Source organism: Akanthomyces muscarius, chromosome 4 (assembly GCF_028009165.1).
Source record: "Akanthomyces muscarius strain Ve6 chromosome 4, whole genome shotgun sequence".
Taxonomy (NCBI): Eukaryota; Fungi; Ascomycota; class Sordariomycetes; order Hypocreales; family Cordycipitaceae; genus Akanthomyces; species Akanthomyces muscarius.
In genome coordinates, this window is record NC_079244.1 from 3,164,439 (window position 1) to 3,181,494 (window position 17,056).

General features: G+C 55.3%; 5 protein-coding genes across 5 annotated transcripts; 2 read left to right on the forward strand and 3 right to left on the reverse strand.

Moving 5' to 3' along the window:
- Positions 1–772: 772 nt before the first annotated feature.
- On the reverse strand, positions 773–2,511 carry LMH87_011738 (uncharacterized protein; the record flags this gene model as incomplete). The annotated part of the gene is made up of 4 exons (XM_056200930.1): positions 773–836; positions 911–1,902; positions 2,018–2,166; positions 2,319–2,511. 4 exons carry the CDS (start codon positions 2,509–2,511, stop codon positions 773–775), a joined length of 1,398 nt encoding a protein of 465 aa, XP_056052732.1.
- A 2,976-nt stretch (positions 2,512–5,487) lies between these two features.
- On the forward strand, positions 5,488–9,915 carry LMH87_011739 (uncharacterized protein; the record flags this gene model as incomplete). Its single annotated transcript, XM_056200932.1, has 3 exons — positions 5,488–9,136; positions 9,207–9,433; positions 9,505–9,915. The coding sequence occupies 3 exons, from the start codon at positions 5,488–5,490 to the stop codon at positions 9,913–9,915; spliced, it is 4,287 nt and encodes a 1,428-aa protein (XP_056052733.1).
- A 167-nt stretch (positions 9,916–10,082) lies between these two features.
- LMH87_011740 (uncharacterized protein) lies at positions 10,083–12,417 on the reverse strand (the record flags this gene model as incomplete). Its single annotated transcript, XM_056200933.1, has 4 exons — positions 10,083–10,141; positions 10,221–12,133; positions 12,181–12,350; positions 12,403–12,417. The coding sequence occupies 4 exons, from the start codon at positions 12,415–12,417 to the stop codon at positions 10,083–10,085; spliced, it is 2,157 nt and encodes a 718-aa protein (XP_056052734.1).
- Positions 12,418–12,932: 515 nt separating this feature from the next.
- LMH87_011741 (uncharacterized protein) lies at positions 12,933–14,676 on the reverse strand (the record flags this gene model as incomplete). The annotated part of the gene is made up of 3 exons (XM_056200934.1): positions 12,933–13,967; positions 14,028–14,172; positions 14,228–14,676. The coding sequence occupies 3 exons, from the start codon at positions 14,674–14,676 to the stop codon at positions 12,933–12,935; spliced, it is 1,629 nt and encodes a 542-aa protein (XP_056052735.1).
- Positions 14,677–15,527: 851 nt separating this feature from the next.
- Positions 15,528–16,885, forward strand: LMH87_011742 (uncharacterized protein; the record flags this gene model as incomplete). Its single annotated transcript, XM_056200935.1, has 2 exons — positions 15,528–16,421; positions 16,490–16,885. The coding sequence occupies 2 exons, from the start codon at positions 15,528–15,530 to the stop codon at positions 16,883–16,885; spliced, it is 1,290 nt and encodes a 429-aa protein (XP_056052736.1).
- Between the last annotated feature and the right edge of the window lie 171 nt (positions 16,886–17,056).

Consider the following 17,056-nt stretch of genomic DNA (forward strand, 5'->3'; position numbering starts at 1 on the left):
AATCTCGTTCAATTTCTTCACGTGGCTCGTCTACAATGATTTATCCCTTCGTTCTTCCTCGATAAGGAGTTTTTTCAGTGTGCACCTTTAGTGAAAGTCACGCTATGCGAATAGTTGCGAAAAGACAATGTTACTCCATTTCAGAACGCGAACTCTGCTTCAAGAGCCGCCATCCTTTGATATACGCCAACTAAATTACATTTTGCCACCTTGTAAGTCAAAAGGGAAAGAGAGGAAAAACAATTTGTGCCCGAGGCCCTTCAATATCCCGAAAACAAAAGCGAAAAAAAAGTGAAAAAAATGAGCCCCCAATGCTGTATGGTTGATGTCCGAATTCTTTGAATTTCCCTTTCCCTTTCCCCGAGGCGAAGAAAAAAACACATTGCAAGCCTCAAAAAAGTTTGTTGTGCCCGCTCAACAAATTGAAAATAAAATGCCAAACAGAAGACGAGAAAAGAAGGGTGGATAAGTATGTCTGATGGCCGATCACCCGGGTTCGACCATGGGGCGTTTGAGTCTTCCACATGCCATCTGCTGCAGCCCCTCTTGCTGCCGCCCCCCTCCCCTGCAAAGACGGACGAGTCTCTGCCGCTGTTTCGGCTTCCCGCTACAGCTCCCGATCATCGCTACGGTTGTAGCTGCTCGGTGGCGCATTGACGACCGCCTCGGCGTCACCCACTTGCTTGCGCTCCGTCACCTCGCGGCGTTGCTTGTCCTTGAGGCGCTTGCGCAGAACCAATGATGGGCTGGACGCCCCGGCGGTGTTTAGTTGCTATTGCAGAGGCTCCGAGGACGACGACAGGCGGTTTAAGTGGAGGTAGACATCTGTGCCGTATCTAAGAAGAGGAAAAGTCCAAGGTTAGCGGCCTGACAAGAATTCGGCGAATCTGCATGAGTGCCATTGACTTACCCCTCCATGCTAATCAGCTTCAGGTCGCCTCCAAAGTAGCGCGCGTACAGTCTAGAAATGGGCAGACCGTAGCCGAAACCGGCCATGGGAGCCTTGAAGTCGCTCTTGTCGAAATCGGGATCCAGGTTGGGCGTGCGGTCGACGGTGGTGTACATGTAGGTCCAGACCAGCGGGATGGCGCTGCGGGGGATGCCGCCACCCTCGTCACTAATCTTGATGGTGATGTCCTCCTTGCCCTCGGCGACAATGACCTTTGTGACGGGAAACTCCTGCTTGTCCATGCCGTGGGTCTCGACGACGGCGCGCAGGGAGTTTTTGAGCGTCTCGAAGAGCATGTGCGACAGGTGGCCGGGCACGTACATGAAGTCGAGGTTGGGGTTGCAGACGAGCTGGACCTTGGGAGCCTCGAAGAGGCCGTAGTGGTCCTCGCAGACGAAGCGGGCATTCTCAATGGCCTCCTGGGCGAGGTCCTGGACGTTGGTCTTTGTGCAGATGACGCCGACGTAGGTGGGGTCGCGGTGGTGGCTCTGGTCGGTCAGGGCAATGTGCTGGCCGAGGAGCATGCGGATGCCGATGCGGGACATGTAGAAGCGGTCGAGGAAGGACTGGATGCTGCTGTCAATCTGCAGGCGTTGGCGCTTGCGCTTGTACTCGAGGATGCCCTGGGCCATGGTGGTGACGACGCCGTCGTGGCGGCGCTTGATCTTGTGCAGGGTCTGGGCGAAGCGCTGGTTGTAGAGGTGCAGCTCGGCGGGCCAGGCGCCCGTGTCGTCGACGGTGGCGTAGTAGCGTCGCGAGAGGGACTTGGCCTTGCCGTTGCCATTGCCGTTGCCGTTTGTGTGGCCCCAGCCGGTAGGATCTTCGTCAATGGACGGATTGGGTGTGGCCTCGGAGAGCTGTTGGTAGCCGCCCATGAGGGCGTGCCGTGAGGGCTTCATCAGGCGATCTCGTGTTTCCTTGTCGAGCTCGGGGCGGGGAAGCTGTGTGATTTCCTGGGTTGGGGGAGTCTGGGTCAGCGAAAATGATTCGGGAAAAATGCAGGCAAAACTGTCTGTGTAAAAAAAAAAAAAGACAAAAGAATCGGCTCGGGTGGACTGGTCGACTCACTTCGAAAGATTGGGCGTACCAGTCCTTGACCTTGATAACCGAGGGCATGTCGTTGACGCCATCGGGCAAGTCCTCCAGTTCGCGGACTCTGTGGGCTAAGCGGATGGGAAGCTCCTCGGAAAGGAATTGTGAAGCTCGGAATAAGGTTCCTAGTGAGTGCGCGTTAGAACCGAGCTGCTGTTGCGCGGCTGCTGCGCGGAGTGCTTCTGCTGCGGCCTGCCGGGCAAGACGGGTGGTTTGCGGCCATCACGAGCGCAGGCGGCCAGCCTGTCTGGGGAAAGCAAAAGAGTCGGACACTAACCTGTGGAGGGCTTGTCGCCAAACTGGACCATCTGGCGCAGACTGACGCCGGTGGCAGGGAATTGGGCATAGTGACGGATGGTGTCCATTAACTTTTCCGAAGCCTTCCACGCCATCTCGGGCGGTTGTGATGCTGGCAGGTAGCTCCTCGCGCGATAGTATGTGTCGGAGAGAAGACGACGGAGGAGACGCATGGCGGCGGTCGAGGGGGCACCTGGCGGCGCGGCGAACCGGCCCCAGACCTGCGGGAGAGGGGAAGTCACAGTGGCCGGCAGGGCGGGCGCGGGTGTGTGCCACAGCGCAACACCCGCTATAACCAGTTGACTAAAAAAAAATAAAGGCGAGCCAAACTGCCCAGCACCAGCAACTAGACTGCCTCTGAACGCCCTGAATACTGGGTCGCTCTGAGTCAAAGCCGGGGAACGAATCGGAGTGGCGCGCCCACACTAGGACATTCAAAGGTGCGTTTCTGGCGCGAAAGTGGTGCCCAAGTGGTGCGGTCGCACGCAGAAAAGCCGGAATAGAGGGGGACTTGAGAGCCGAGGTTGCAGCGTCGGACGCTGTCGTGGTGGCTATGACGTGTAGTCGTGTAGTGGTGTAGTGGTAGGTCTTCGGTTCGCCTCCTTTTCCTTTTCGTACTGGTCCCAAGAGGAAATAAAAAAAATATCGAGAAAATGGCATATGAAGATTACGAGAGAAACTGCAAGCAAAGGCACACGGGCATCTCGTTTCCTTTATTCTTACCCAGTGTCGCGTGTGTCCCTCACCTTTAGTATGCTTTTACGTGAGAAGAGGGGACCTTGAAAGCCCGCCAGGTCTCGCCCTCCACCCATGTCCGGCCCCCCGGAGAGAGCCAAGCAGATGAGAGAACCACCCACGCGGTCTCCTGATGGCGCACAATTTTCGCCCGTGCAAATTACTGAGTACTGATCTCTGGGCAGCGCTATTTACCCGGCCTGCAGTCTTTCGCGATCCTGCTAGCCCTGCCAGGGGAGGGAATCGTGGGGCGGGAGCTGCGTGTTAGTGCGATACTCGGGCTGGGCTCCAGTCGCCTGGCTAAGTTTCTGAGTAAGACGGTAGTAACCTGCGTGAGAATCTGACTACTGGTACCCCTCGCCAAGGCAACGCGGCATTGGCAATGATGGGGAAGTCTATTTTGACAGTTTGTACGGGTAAATTAGTTTAAATACACGGCAGACGAAGGGGAATTGGTTGCGCCATGTCTCAGCACGTGAGAGTACCGAGGCATTGTTGGCGGGCTTGGAATGGGGGCTTTAATGAGACTATATCGAAACAGTGTTGTGATGTTTTGACGGGGCATGTCGCGGCGCTGCAGGTTAAGACCAATTGGCAACGCCGCCATGCTCCTGTACTTTGGTAGTCATGTAAAGGTTAGCTCCGCCGTCTCGTCCCTATTTTAACTAGATGGGCAGGCTTTGAGAGAGCCGCATCGGATATTACTGCCGATGGCACGTCTCTCTATTTGGCAGCACAGTCAGCACACAAACACGATACGATAGCAAGTTCACCACTACCTACCTACCTGTACATCTCGCGACGAGTATGTTTGACCGCTGCCCGGGAAACATTCTTCACCAAAACATTTGACAAATTCAGTGGCCGGCGGTAATTTTCCTGACCTTGCTGCAAGTCACGACGTAACTGAGGGAGGACGATACTGCTTCGGCAAGAGCTGGAAAGGACCGGAGCTCAATTTGGCCATTGGCCATTCAGGCGGGTGCTGAGCCGATGGTCTTGCCTGGCTGGCGGGCTCTCGCTACGCTACTCTTTCTAGCGGGAAGCCACACTGAAACTACGGTCAAGCTACAGGGCTTGAGGGCTGAGGGAATCGTCTGCAAACGGTTGCGTGCTTGTGTGCTCACTAAAAAAAAAAAAGTACAGACAGGCCCTGTCCCCTGCCTGTGGTGACCTGCAGGCTCCAGGCTGCAGCTCACAAGCCACGCCCGCCCGCCCATCTCCAAGCCACCCCACTTCACTTCCCACTCCGCCGCGGCCAATCATTCACGTGCTGTTTGTCGTGCTTGCGCATCGCCTCCATCTCGGGTTTCCGTAGGCATCTCGGCCTTCTCGGCGATGCTCGGGACTCTCGAAATTCGGCCGGCCGGCCTACTGCTACGCAGGTTTGCCAATCCCTGTCGCAAACACAAAAGCCGCCTCCTCGTGCTCATTCACCGCGACTTTTTGAAATCAAAACTATTGGTAATGACATGGTCAAGCGGAATTGCCATACTCCAGATTAGACTTGTCCGTGGGCGCATTTATTATACCCCTCACCTATTGGTTTGCCGCGGCCATATATGTGTTCTGCACCTTCAACCATGCATTTACATCGTCACGTTTCACGACAAGCTCCTGGAAACAACTTCACGAGTAAGGCTCGTCAATGCCTGCGAAATGCCGATAAGAAGTGTGTCTAAGAAAAGAAAAGAGCAAAAAAATGTAATTCTCAGCGGGATTGCTAATTTTGATAACCTGCATCAATGTTGCTCTGTTGTTTAGTAGGTAGTATGCCCAGCTCGTGCTGTTGCTGCCAGTAGATCCTCTCTCGTAGCCATCCACAGCATCATCGGATGGACCCTTGACGGGCTCGCCTTGTGCGCCAAAGAGCATCGCGCATGAATTCTATAAACAGCAATCGACAGTCGCATGTCTATCACTGACTCAACGTTAATTGCCCTGGAGATCTACCCCGTCTGCGCATCTTCGCAGGAGCCGAGCACAGCAATCGGCGCAGGGTCTTGCTGGCAAAGGGTCGCTTAAGATCTGCCTGAAACCCAAACGATTCCAGCATCCACACACTCGCGAAACTGGAATAAATTCAGTTCCGGTGCCTCTCCAGCACTTGCCCCAGGTTCTACGCCCAGTCAAGGTGAAACCGGGGGCCGAACCGCTCCCAAACGGCAGCAGCCCGCTGTTTCAACTCAACATTGGCAAACGTGTTGCTTGGTCATGGCGATCATGATGGGATATATATAGATGAGCGTCGCTGAAATAGTGGCTCGCCAATTATGCTGCTTCCGCCGGATTGCTGTTAGAACTCCCTCTTGCTGGCTAGTTCCAGCCTCACCACTCTCTTCTACGCCCCTTGCATTGCCCGTCGCCGGTCGACATATTACTTAATAGTTCTCAACGCTTAGACTTGTACCAAGATGGCTTGCACAACCGTCCAGCGAGCGTGTCGCCACTTGATACCCTTTCTGCTGCTACTTCTTACGATTCTACAGTCAACACTAGCAGAGCAGGACCTGAATCACGATGCTTTGGAAGGGGTCAATGGCTTTGAACAGCTCGCACAATTCTCCGAAGAGCATGACGCTCAACTTCGAAGAGCTTACATGGCACTGATGAGCATGTTTAGCGATGCGACCAGGGAAGCCGCAACAAGATATGGTGCCATAGAGCTTCGCACGCTCTCAAATGAGTTGGAGAGTCATATACATACCGTAAACTCCAACACTGACAAGCGACACCGCCTCGACTTGAAGAGGAGCGTCTCCGACGACAACGACGACAACGGAGAGGGAGGGGCGGAAGGGATACTCGCTAGGCTGTTTTCCAGCCCAAGTCCAGATACGGAGAGCGAGTTGGACATTGCGCAAACTGATATGGAAGCGACGAGCACCGGCGAACAAACAGAGCCAGACTCCGGGGCGACGACTCTGGGAAAACGCTTGCTCGGTGGTCTTCTAGGCAACATTCTGGGAGGCGATGCCGGCAAGGCAGGAGGAGCAGACGGAGCAGCAGGAGCAGCGGCAGGAGGAGCCGGAAAGGGAGGGATAGGCGGCATCATTTCAAACGTCGCGGGCGATGTCGTTGGCAAGCTTCTCAGCTCGACAGGCAGCGGTTTTGCCGGCGCGGGCTTCTTCGGCGGCGTGGGCGCCGGCCAGGGCGCAGCGCAGGCGCTCAACCTCGCCACGGCGGCCAAGGCCAAGACGACCGGCGAGCAGGTCGCGCAGGAGAATGGCATGAAGAATTCCGGTCTCAACCCCATCATCTCCAACGCGGCCATGGGGCTGACGGCCACGGCCGTCAAGGCCGCCATGAACAGCCCGCTGCTCAGCAAGCTGCCCCCGATCGCGGCGCTCGCCGCGTCCCTCGGCGCCGGCGTGGGCAGCGGCGGCGCCATGGGCCTGGGCGTCACCAGCAAGAACGTCGCGCCGCCGCTCAACGGGTCCAGCGTCGAGGACATTGTCGGCGGCCTGGGCTTCGGCGCGAGCCGCGCCTTCACCTCGAACCTCAACCTGACCGGCGGCCTGGCGTCGCTGCTGCCGCCCGCCAACATTGGCGCCACGGTGCAGGGGGTCGGCAGCGGCATCGGAAAGGGCGCCGCGCTGGGCCTGAAGCTGACGAGGAACGCGAGCATCGAGCCGCCGCCGCCGGCCTCCCTGCAGGACATACCCGGCGTGGCCGGCTCGCTGTCGTTTGGCCTCAGCCGCAGCTTCACCGACTCCATCGACGTGAGCAACATTGCGGGCCTCGTCCCGGGGAACCTGGACATTGGCGCTTCTGTTCTCAGCCTGGCGAGCGGCCTCGGCGGCGGCGCCGCGCAGGGCCTGGGGCTCGCTGCAAAGAACAAGAATCTGGCGCCGCCGTCGCCCAAGGCCGTGTCGGATATCCCTGGCATCGCTGGGACTCTTGGATTTGGACTCAGCAATTCCTTTACAAGCGGCGCCGATCTGAATGCGCAGTCCTTGGGTGGTCTGCTGCCCAACTTTAGCTTTGGCGACGCAGCGCTCAACGTCGGCAACGGCGTCGGCAAAGGCGCTGCTCTCGGGCTCAAGTTCACAAACGACTCGTCGATAGCGCCGCCGGTGCCCCAGGCGGCGCAGGATATTCCTGGTCTGGCTGGGACTGTCGCGTTTGGGCTGAGTAGAAGTTTCACCGACGCCCTTGGCCAGAAGAGCCTTGCCAATTTGGTCCCCGCGAACCTCGACGTTGGCGGCCTCGCTCTCAGTGCCGGCACGGGCATCGGCAATGGCGCGGCGCGGGGGCTGAAGCTCACCAAGGCGGATCTGGCCCCAGCGCTGCCAAAGTCCAACGCAGATCTGAACGGCATCGCTGGCACTTTTGCGTTTGGGCTGAGCAACTCCCTGACAGACAACCTCAACCTCAGCGCGCAGAGCCTGGGCGCTGCGATTCCTCCCATCGACTTCAACTCGGCGGCTCTGAGCGTCGGCAATGGCATCGGGTCTGGAGCAGCCCTCGGGCTGAAGCTGACGCAAAAAGATGCCAGCGGCTTTGAGACGCCGGCACCGCCGTCTGTGCCGTCGCTGGCAGATATTCCCAAAATTGCGGGCACGCTCGCGTTTGGCGTGAGCAAGAGCCTGACTGGCTCAATCAATGGAAGCGGCATGAGCATAAGCAACTTGATCCCTGCGGATCTGGATATCGGCGAGGTTGCTCTCGGTGCCGGACGTGGCCTGGGCAGTGGTGCTTCCATGGGGCTGGGGCTCGCGAGCATGACAATGCTGAAATCCCGCGCCGAGTCCAACTCTTCTTCCTCAAACGTGCCGGGCTTGGTGGAGAAGTTTACCTTTGGCCTGGGCAACTCTTTCACGGACAAGATCAACATCTCCTCTCAGGCGCAGAACCTAGCGTCGAATCTGCCGCCAGTAGATCTTGGTGCCACAGTCTTGAGCGTCGGCTCGGGGCTCGGATTGGGCAGCGCCAAGGGTCTTGGTCTCGCCAAGGCGGACGCCCAGGCGCCGCCGATGCCAGAATCTCTGAAAGACATCCCGCAGCTTGCCGGTACCTTTTCCTTTGGCTTGAGCGATGCCCTCACGAAAAACTTGAACATAACTGGGCTACTCGGTGGATTGACAAAGAATGCAGGAGGAATGCTCGCAAAATTTGCTGCCCCTGTGGCTTCTGGCCTTGGAAAAGGCATAGGAACGGGAAGCGCCGTGGGCTTGGGTTTGCAGCCCGAAACGGACATTGCGTCACCGCAACGCTCATCGACCCAAGGCGGGGATATTGACGCCGAAGCTCTCGCGCAGAGTTTTGCAGAGGGGCTGACCTCACGGTTCCTGGCGAATGACACTGCAGGCAAGCTCGTCAAGAGTGTATCGGGAGGCAACGGCACTGGCGGCATCACGGATCTCGTGGGAAAGATAGACGTGCCCCGTATTGCCAACGGCCTGGCGAGGGGCCTGCTTACTGGCGCCGGAGACGGTGTACAGGCGGTGGGCGGTATCAACGCCATCATCAACGGGACATCAGCGGCCCCCGTCGGGCCGATTGCGGACACCAAGGTTGAATTTGATGATTCAACGGGTGGCGCGGTCGTAGGATTTGGTCAAGGGCTCGGGGCGTCTGGCGTCGTGACACTCCAGAAGCTGCTCGCGCGCGGCATCAACTTGCGGCGTTCGTTGCAGTGGCACAATGACGGGGACGCCGGCGACCCGAACACACGAGATCTTGTCGTCGCTCGGCGGCAGGAAAATGCCCCGTCGCCGCTCAACCTAACCCGACTGGTCAGCGCAAAGGCTCTTTCCACTGTCGGGCAAAAGGGCGTCGACGTGCTGACATGCGACGGCATCGGCGGCTTGTTTCTGCTGCTCAGCGGACTACAAAAAAGCGGCACGCTGCCCACGGGCGACTTTAGCGAGAACACGCTGGACTCGGTGAGGACGCTGATTCCCAGAGATGTGATTCGCGTCGAGTCGCAGGGGAGCACATTTGAGGTTGACGGGAGCGTCCTTGCGGATAACCTGGGCAAGTCAGACTTTAACCTCTTTGGAACACTGACCATCAACGGCTCGCCATTTGGAAGATACGCGGCGTTTTTGGCTGTGCATAGTAAGTCGGCGAAAAAGAAGAGTATGGTGTCAGTTGTGCGTCTTGAGCTAACGTTTGCATTCGCAACTAGTTGCGAGCGCCATCATTGGCCTATATGTGGTTTGGCCTCTTGTCCTGACCCTGGGCAGCTTGCAGAACATGGCGATTCGCCTTCGCATTCCGCTGCTCATCAGTGCGTGGACGCCGAGAACAACCATGATTCTCAGGCTGTTTGTCGTAGCCCCGTCCTTGATATTTATTCTCGTATTTGGTCTTCTGTCAGGCGCAGCAGCCGGTCACTTCCGCACAGCACATGGTGTAAGTTCCCAAGTCCCAGGCTGTCAAATTATGCGCAGTATATTCAAGAGTAGAGCTGATTCGAAACCCAGATCCTTGGCCTCATCACGCTGCTCGTCGCCATCGCTGCCATTGCGCTCTCCTTTTTCGCCAAGCCCGCGGAGCTCACGCCCGGCGATCCGGTATCTGGCACCGCCAAACTCGGGACCGCATCGTGGGCCTCGCACGCGTGTAACCAGGTGCTCATGGCGTTGCTGCTACCAACGGCTTTCACAGGGTTTGCGGACCTGAGCAGCGTGACGCTCTGCCTGACGCGCGCGGTGGTGACCTTTGAGCTGGCGGTGTCTTTGGGCATGGGTATCGTCTTCGTATTTGCGCTCGGCATGTACATGAGTTCGGCAGAGCTGACCCTCGTCTTCATGGCGAACAGAAAGATTAAAAAGCAGAAGTTGGAGGAAAAGAACCGCAACAACGAGAACCTTGGCGGCGACCAAGGTGAATAAATGCGCGACGGACTCGCTTCGACAAGATCCAGGAGGACTACTACGGAGAGGCTATGGTATTCGTAATTCCCGATTATTATAGGTTGCGTCTTTCGTATATAGAGCCCCATAGCTTTGATTGAACAGATTATTCATTGGAAGCGGAAAATCGTCCTCGTTTGTCAAGCTCAATTCCTCGCCGTCTGTTTCGGACGCTGCCGACGGGCATGGGGCCATTCCGACTGGTCTTTCGTTTGTCAGTTCGTCAAACGCCTGGAGCGTCGCAATGCTCATGTAATATCGCAACATATATGTATATTACATACTAAGAAAGTCTTGCCACACATTTGTCGAGGAGCCATCATACATCAAAGTGTCAAGATCCACGAACGATTCAAGAGGAAAGTGAAACTGAGGCCCCCCGCTCCATGTATCTTCGCCAATAGTATTCGAGGCCGCAGAGACTTGCGCATTGCCGTCTGCGTATGCCGCATAGCTACCATCGGAAATGTCTCCAAAGCCTTGATCTGGTATAGTAGAGAGCCCGGTCTGAAGGCGTTGAGCGATTATATCTACCTTTTGAGCGAGATCATGTACCACCTTCGCTGCGCTCGTGGCAATCGCCACGCTTCCGGCCATGATGCGAAAGACCTCAACCGTTGTATCGAGCGCTTTTCGGGCGGCTAGTGTGCCCGGACTGATCGGATAGCTAAAGCAGAAGCCGGCAATAGATATGGCAGAGTTCCATTGGATTTTGTATATCTCGTGCCAACCATGAAGAATATTCGTCTCAGTTAAAACTTGATGGATGATGAAGGTGTTCGAGATAGCGTGGCTGAGGCACGTTGTAGCATGGCTGTCTGCAAGGGGTGTTGCACCATCCGGGGCCGAGAAGCGCACAAAAGGGCGGTAGATATTTAAAACCAGGTCATGGTAACGCAGTTCCAGTAAGATGCGCTGGAGCTGAAGCCAAGATGGCAACCAATGGTCCAATACCAAGGTGGTCTCTCCAGGAGAGAAGCTCTTTGCTCCGGATTCTCTTTCGTTGCGAAGACTATCTGGAACGGACTTGATCCATTCCTGTGCCCAGGATGCGGTTTGTGTTAGTGTTCCGGCAAGTTCTTCTAGCAGGCGGGGGTTGCTATAGATACCATCGCCATGCATAGTTATCAGCTCGCTACCTTTCTCCTGCAGCTTGATTGAGACATTTTGCGCAGCGTGGACCATCTTTATACATAAATCATGATAGGATAGCCAGGTAATATCGGGCTTTGGGGAAACGAGTTGGCTGCGAGACAGCTTATGCTCTCCGGCGCTTGCCACGGGGAGCCGACATGACATCGAGGACGTGCGTGTCAGCGCTGGCGCTCCAAGAGAGAGAGACATCTTGGCGTCAAGAGCGGAAATGGCCCACCAGATCCTCCGACGCAAATGTCTCTCGGCTGCTGGTAGCGTCTCGGATGGTTCATGATGAAGGCCAAGTGTATGGGCTATGCGGACGGCCGCGGCCAGGGTCGTGTACGCCATATTCACAAATGAAGCGTTGTGGAGATACAAAGAAGAGTAAATATGGCACTGAACGGTTGAGATGGACGGTCTCTCTAGCTCCAGAGCTAAGTGGCTCTGGCATCGGCGATAGTACTGGCGACCCGCAATGCTCGAGTCATTGATTTCGATATCTGATTTGGCGGAACCATCACCAGGCTTACCAGGGACCAAGCCCATGCCGTATTGTATGCACAAGGCCACGACGATATCGATGATGGGGGAGGCTGGGCGTGCGTGCGTTTCTGTTTTCCAGAGGGACTCGTGGTGGTCCTTAAAGCCAGCCTCGTTGAGGATGGGAACTGTCACTTGAAATGTCTGCCAGAAGAGTCTGAGAAAATACGACTCTTGCTCTTGAGAGAGGAAGCCGTGTGAGCCCCCGTGTGTCCCGGTTGGCATTTCAGGACTTGCAAAGACCTTGTTCGTGGTACTGGGGATGAGATGCTGTTCTGGGCTCCACCGCTGCAGGGAAACGCCGAGGAAAGAGTTCATGCGGTAGATGAAAAAGGAAGACGAGAGCGGACCGTAGAGCTGTGGTTGGCTTCCTCCAGGGCCTCTTATCCAGACCCCCTCCCACTCCTTCTCCTGCAATACAGGGAGCCCCTTGCTTTGAGGGACCGTCCCTATCGCGGTTTCCGGCCCATTTACTTGTGCTTCTAGGTCTCTCACACGAGCCCTCAGCTTCTCGATTTCGCTGCGTATGATGAGTATTTATCAACCATAAATCGCTCAAAAACCAACTTCACTGCTTGCGGGAGAGAGAGCGGGAGGTCTCTTCCCCCTCGGCTGCATTTCACACCCCTTTTCTTGCAGTTTTTGCACGAGGTGGACTCGTCGCACTTGATGCGATTCAGGCGACACCGGTCGCAGGCTCTCGTCACTTGGCGGCGATGGCTGTCCGAGTTCTGCTTCTGCGACTCTGTCAGCGTGATGGCTGGCTCATATACTAAGAGGGGGAGTTACAAATTTGTTGAACATGGTCGCTTCAATTTGAGTCCAGCTCTTAAACTCTGTATTATTCTGCGCTTGACATCAGAAGGGCGTTCAAGATGTTGGACAGAACGGAGTGGTGGATTAATAATGATTCACTGGCCCAGGCACAAATTTAGAATCGCGCCCCGTGCTGACAAACTTTCGCGCGCGCCCCTACTCATGTGCACAATTACAAACATTAGGGACGATAAAGTACCAGCATAGTGTTGTACTGATTTAGTGACATGAATACTGTCGTCTTACTTACTCGAATAAAAGGTCCACTTTGCCTTCCAGTCCGCTGCGGCTGCCCTCTCCTGTGTCACTGACTGAGCGGTCAGTCTACCACGCTCTCAACAGTAGAACACAAAGACCTTCCCGTTTATACTACTGTCTAAACATGTAAAGGCCTATCGTAGAATGCGAATCATTGTTATAGACTTGAGCTATCTTAGCTATCTCAGTTGTCACTTCGTTTCTTTGCACCTAAGTTTGGTGAATGATTCTCCACAAAACATCCTCTATGGTCGAACTGACTTTTGGGGCTTGAGAAACAGTGAACAAATAACATAAAGTGCTCCAGCGGCAATCGCAAGAATATAGGCATCATTGATGCTTTTGACAATAACCTCGAGGGCTTTTGCTCTCAACTCGGGGCTCACCTTCCCCAAGACCTTACTCTGTGCCCCGGCAACCGCCGCTCGGATATCGGCATCCGTGAAGTTGGATTCCGATAACAGTTTCTTCAAACCCCTAAAGGTTAAGCTTTGAAAGATCGAGCTGGCAATGACGAGGCCGAGAAGCTGGGCCTGGCCCTGGGAGATGTTCATAAATTGTATTACCTCTGCGCCATCCTCAGCTGCAACCGATTCTGCGCCGACCGAATATCCGGACTGACTTGTGGCCATACCAAGACCAAGTATGACAGAATAGCCATAGATATTGGAAACGGGAGTCTCAGCATGTACGGTGTACATGAGAGCAGCGCCGACCGTGATGAAGATGCCGCTGACTAGATACCATACCATGTAATAGCCAGTCTTTGGCATGAGGTAGCCAACCAACAAGATCGATGCAATATAGAAACACACAAAAGGCAGCAGCCTAACGGCGGACATGGTCCCGTTCTCTCCGTGTACATATTGGAAGTAAAGCGGGAGGTAGTAGACGGCGACAAATAGAGAAGCTCCGCCGCATGCCATGCAGATGTATAGGAGGAGTAGATGCTTGTCCGTCACGAATCGGCATGGGAATAGCCGGTCTTCCTTGGTTGTGAAAGTCGCAAAATATTGAGTAACACAGAATGCAATCAGACAAATGCCGAAGACCACAAATAGGGCAACAATACGGTGGTCATCCCAGGCCCACTGGCTGCCCGCAAAAGTAAAGATCATGACAAAAGTCAAGTATGTAGCCATGTTCAAGACTATTCCCAGCCAGTCTAGCCTTTTGAGTTTCTGCTTGAAGGTCGTGCCGACTTGTTGTGGGAGGGAAGGGAGCATGAAGATATAAATAGGTGACATGAGGGCGAAAATGAGCAGGTTGAGATAAAACGCCTTGAAAATTTCAGTCCTTTTTCTTATTTCATATTTCATACTTGACTTGGCTTCACTTACCCAGCGCCAGGTGGCCGCACTATCAGAGAGCGTACCGCCAACAATCGGCCCCAGGATACACCCCGTACCATAAACGAGGCCGACCAGACCCATATAGAGCGGTTGTTCTTTTGGTCTCGTCATCATGGTAAGAAGATTGAGATTACTATTGATAGTTTCAGCATATATATCGGCATGGGTAGTAAGAGGAACGCCTATACCCCAGATACATGCCCGCACCGCCTGCTCCTGCCCACACACGGCCGATAATCATCGCGTTCATGTTGGGAGCGGCGCCGCACAATGCGCTGCCAGCTGCAAACATGGTGGTGCAGCCTAAGAACAGCCATTTTGCGTCGAAAATGCCGAATGCCTTGCCCAGGGGGAGGATGCAAGCCGTAGACCCCAGTGTAAAGCCAATGCCCAGCCAGCCAAGCTGATCGACGCTGTCAAAGGTGGCGGCTATTGGGCCCTGAATATCGGCTGCGATGGTCGTGTCGAGGCCGTAGAGAATGTTTGCCGAAAAGACGGCTACGCACACGGCAAACCATCGCCATCCTGTGATGTTTCTCTTTGGATCTGCATTGGTGTGCTCTGCCTCAAGATTGTGTGGCGGAAACGGGGCCGACTTTTCGGCTTCAAGGACCGAGGTTGATCTGCTCTCGAACATGTCGAAGATATCCTGGACGTATGGTAAAGAACGAATAATATCTCAAGAATGAACGGCGATTGGTTTAGATAGATGATGAAGGAAGGGTCAGTGTTATATATCTGAAGCATATGCTATAATAACTCTAAAACTATGATAAGAAATTGAATGTCAGCAAACTTGCTTTCAAAGCAAAATGACATATCAATGCCAGAAAAGGGAGCCAAAATGAAGCTATCGGTGGTGATTGGACTCGGAGATGCGGTCTGTTTCCCAAAGGGGTAATGGAGCTTCGGAGCAGGGCGGGCCTCCACATTGCGCCCGGTAAGACGGACTGATGGCCTGCTCTACATCTCGCGATTCGATAGCAGCGTTAATCTCAGAAGAGGCGTAGGTGACGGTAGACGCCATGGTGTCTGGTGTACAACTGTTAATGTAGGTAGAAGGTCGGCACCGACACTGTTAGTAGGCCTCGAGTACTTTACATACAACATCTATGAAGTGAAAAATAATTAATATTTTGGTAGGCAAAAAGGAATTATAGCCAAGTATAAAAGAAACAAAATAAAAAATAAATTGATTTAAAGCAACTTTTTTTTCTAAGTAATCTTTGATGTTCCACCTCGTTGTGTGCGGCACAAGTGTTCATCGCAGCCGCCGCAGCACTGCTCCACAATCATCTGCACATCACAGTGGCGGTGTGTCTCTTGAAAACAACGAGGTTGGGCACTGACCGGGCAGCTTCAACGCGCGCAGCCCGCCCTAGCCCAGGGTCTGCAGACAAACGTCAGGGGAAGTGGGTTCGAAAATCTCACGGAGCGCGTATAGGAATAGAAAGAAAATACCGTGGCCAGTGTCCTTTGCTTCTGGCTATGGAATGGCTGAACCAGGAGTGGCAGCAAGAGGAGGACTACGACGACGACAACGACATGCACGCGGTACAAGCCCTTCACCACCACAATAGCCACCACCATGGCACCAGCTTCCACGGTCCTGTAGTGCTGCATCGCCGCAGCACTGCTGGGAGCAGCACCAGCGATGGCCACACCCCGAGCACCACCAACAGCTTCCGCAGCTCCTACGGCAGCTATCGCCATGTGCCGGCATCGTCCTCGCCGCCGTCGCAAGCCGCTTACGACCAGGCCAGCCCCAGCTTCGTCTCCAGCATCAACTACTCCTCTGTCCCCGGCGGATGGAGTCCTCTGCACCGCCAGCCCTCATTTACGCCGTCTCAGAGCCAGGCCGCCGGCGCGACCACCCCGAGCCCACGCGACACCGACGCCGGCCGCAACGAGCTCGCCCGCCGCCTGACCCTCCTCGCGCAGCGCCTCACAAGCGGCGACGACATGGACGAGCTAGCCCTGGTCGGGCAGCTAGAGCAGATGGAAAAGACCGTCAGCCCGCCGTCGTCACCAAACCCCCGACGGCGACAGCTGCCGCCACAACAGCAGCGCTACGATCGAGCCAGCGTCCAATCGAACCCTCAAACGCCAAAGTCGCCGCAGTCGAGGAGCGACGCTGGTTCCGTGCTCGGCTCCCCGGTTTCCTTGATCCGATCGCAGTTTTCCGACCTGTCCATATCGTCGCTGCGCGAGCGCGAGCGCGAACGCGAACAGGAACGCATCGCCGAGGAGGAGCGCGAGTTGCGCGAGCAGAGGGGCATAGCCGAGGCGCAGGCCAAAGAACTCATCGCCGAAGCCAACAAGCTGAATGAGGAGCTGTCACAAGTTGCCGAAAACCTCAAGGCAAGGCAGGAAGAGATGGAGGTATGCACACGATCATTTGCTAGTCCCAGCCTTGGAAACCCTCCCCTTGCTGACCGTATTCTGTGTAGCACATCAACAACCTCCTCGTCGAGCGCACCGAAAGAGCGGCGGAGCGCATCGTATTCTTGCAGAATCGCGTGTCTTATTTGGAACGCGAGCTCAACGAAAACGACGACGAGCTCCAGCACCTACGCATCTGCCTCAAGGCCGTCGAGATCCAGCTCCCGCCCAACCCCGACCATGAGCTCCAGCGCTGCATCAACGTCTTCAAGGAGGACTTTCGCCAGCTCAAGCACAACCGCGCCAGCCGTGGCGTGAGTCTCGCCTCCTCTTCCCATACCCTCGTCGCCTCGGCGCCGACAACACCCAAACCCGGAAGCGGCGGCGGTGGGAGCAAACGACCGTCCACTGCCGCTGCCTCTTATAAGATGTACACGACACCAACACGAAACGACATGAAATGATCTGACACACACACGCGCGCGCGCAGCACACACATACACACGACTTGTTTTTCACCCTCGACATGATACCACGAGCAGCGACGCACAACGCATTAGTTTGACCTTTTTTCTCACGACTGCTTTCCTACTGTCTTTTTTCTGTCACTTCTTGTTACAATATATTGACGGAAA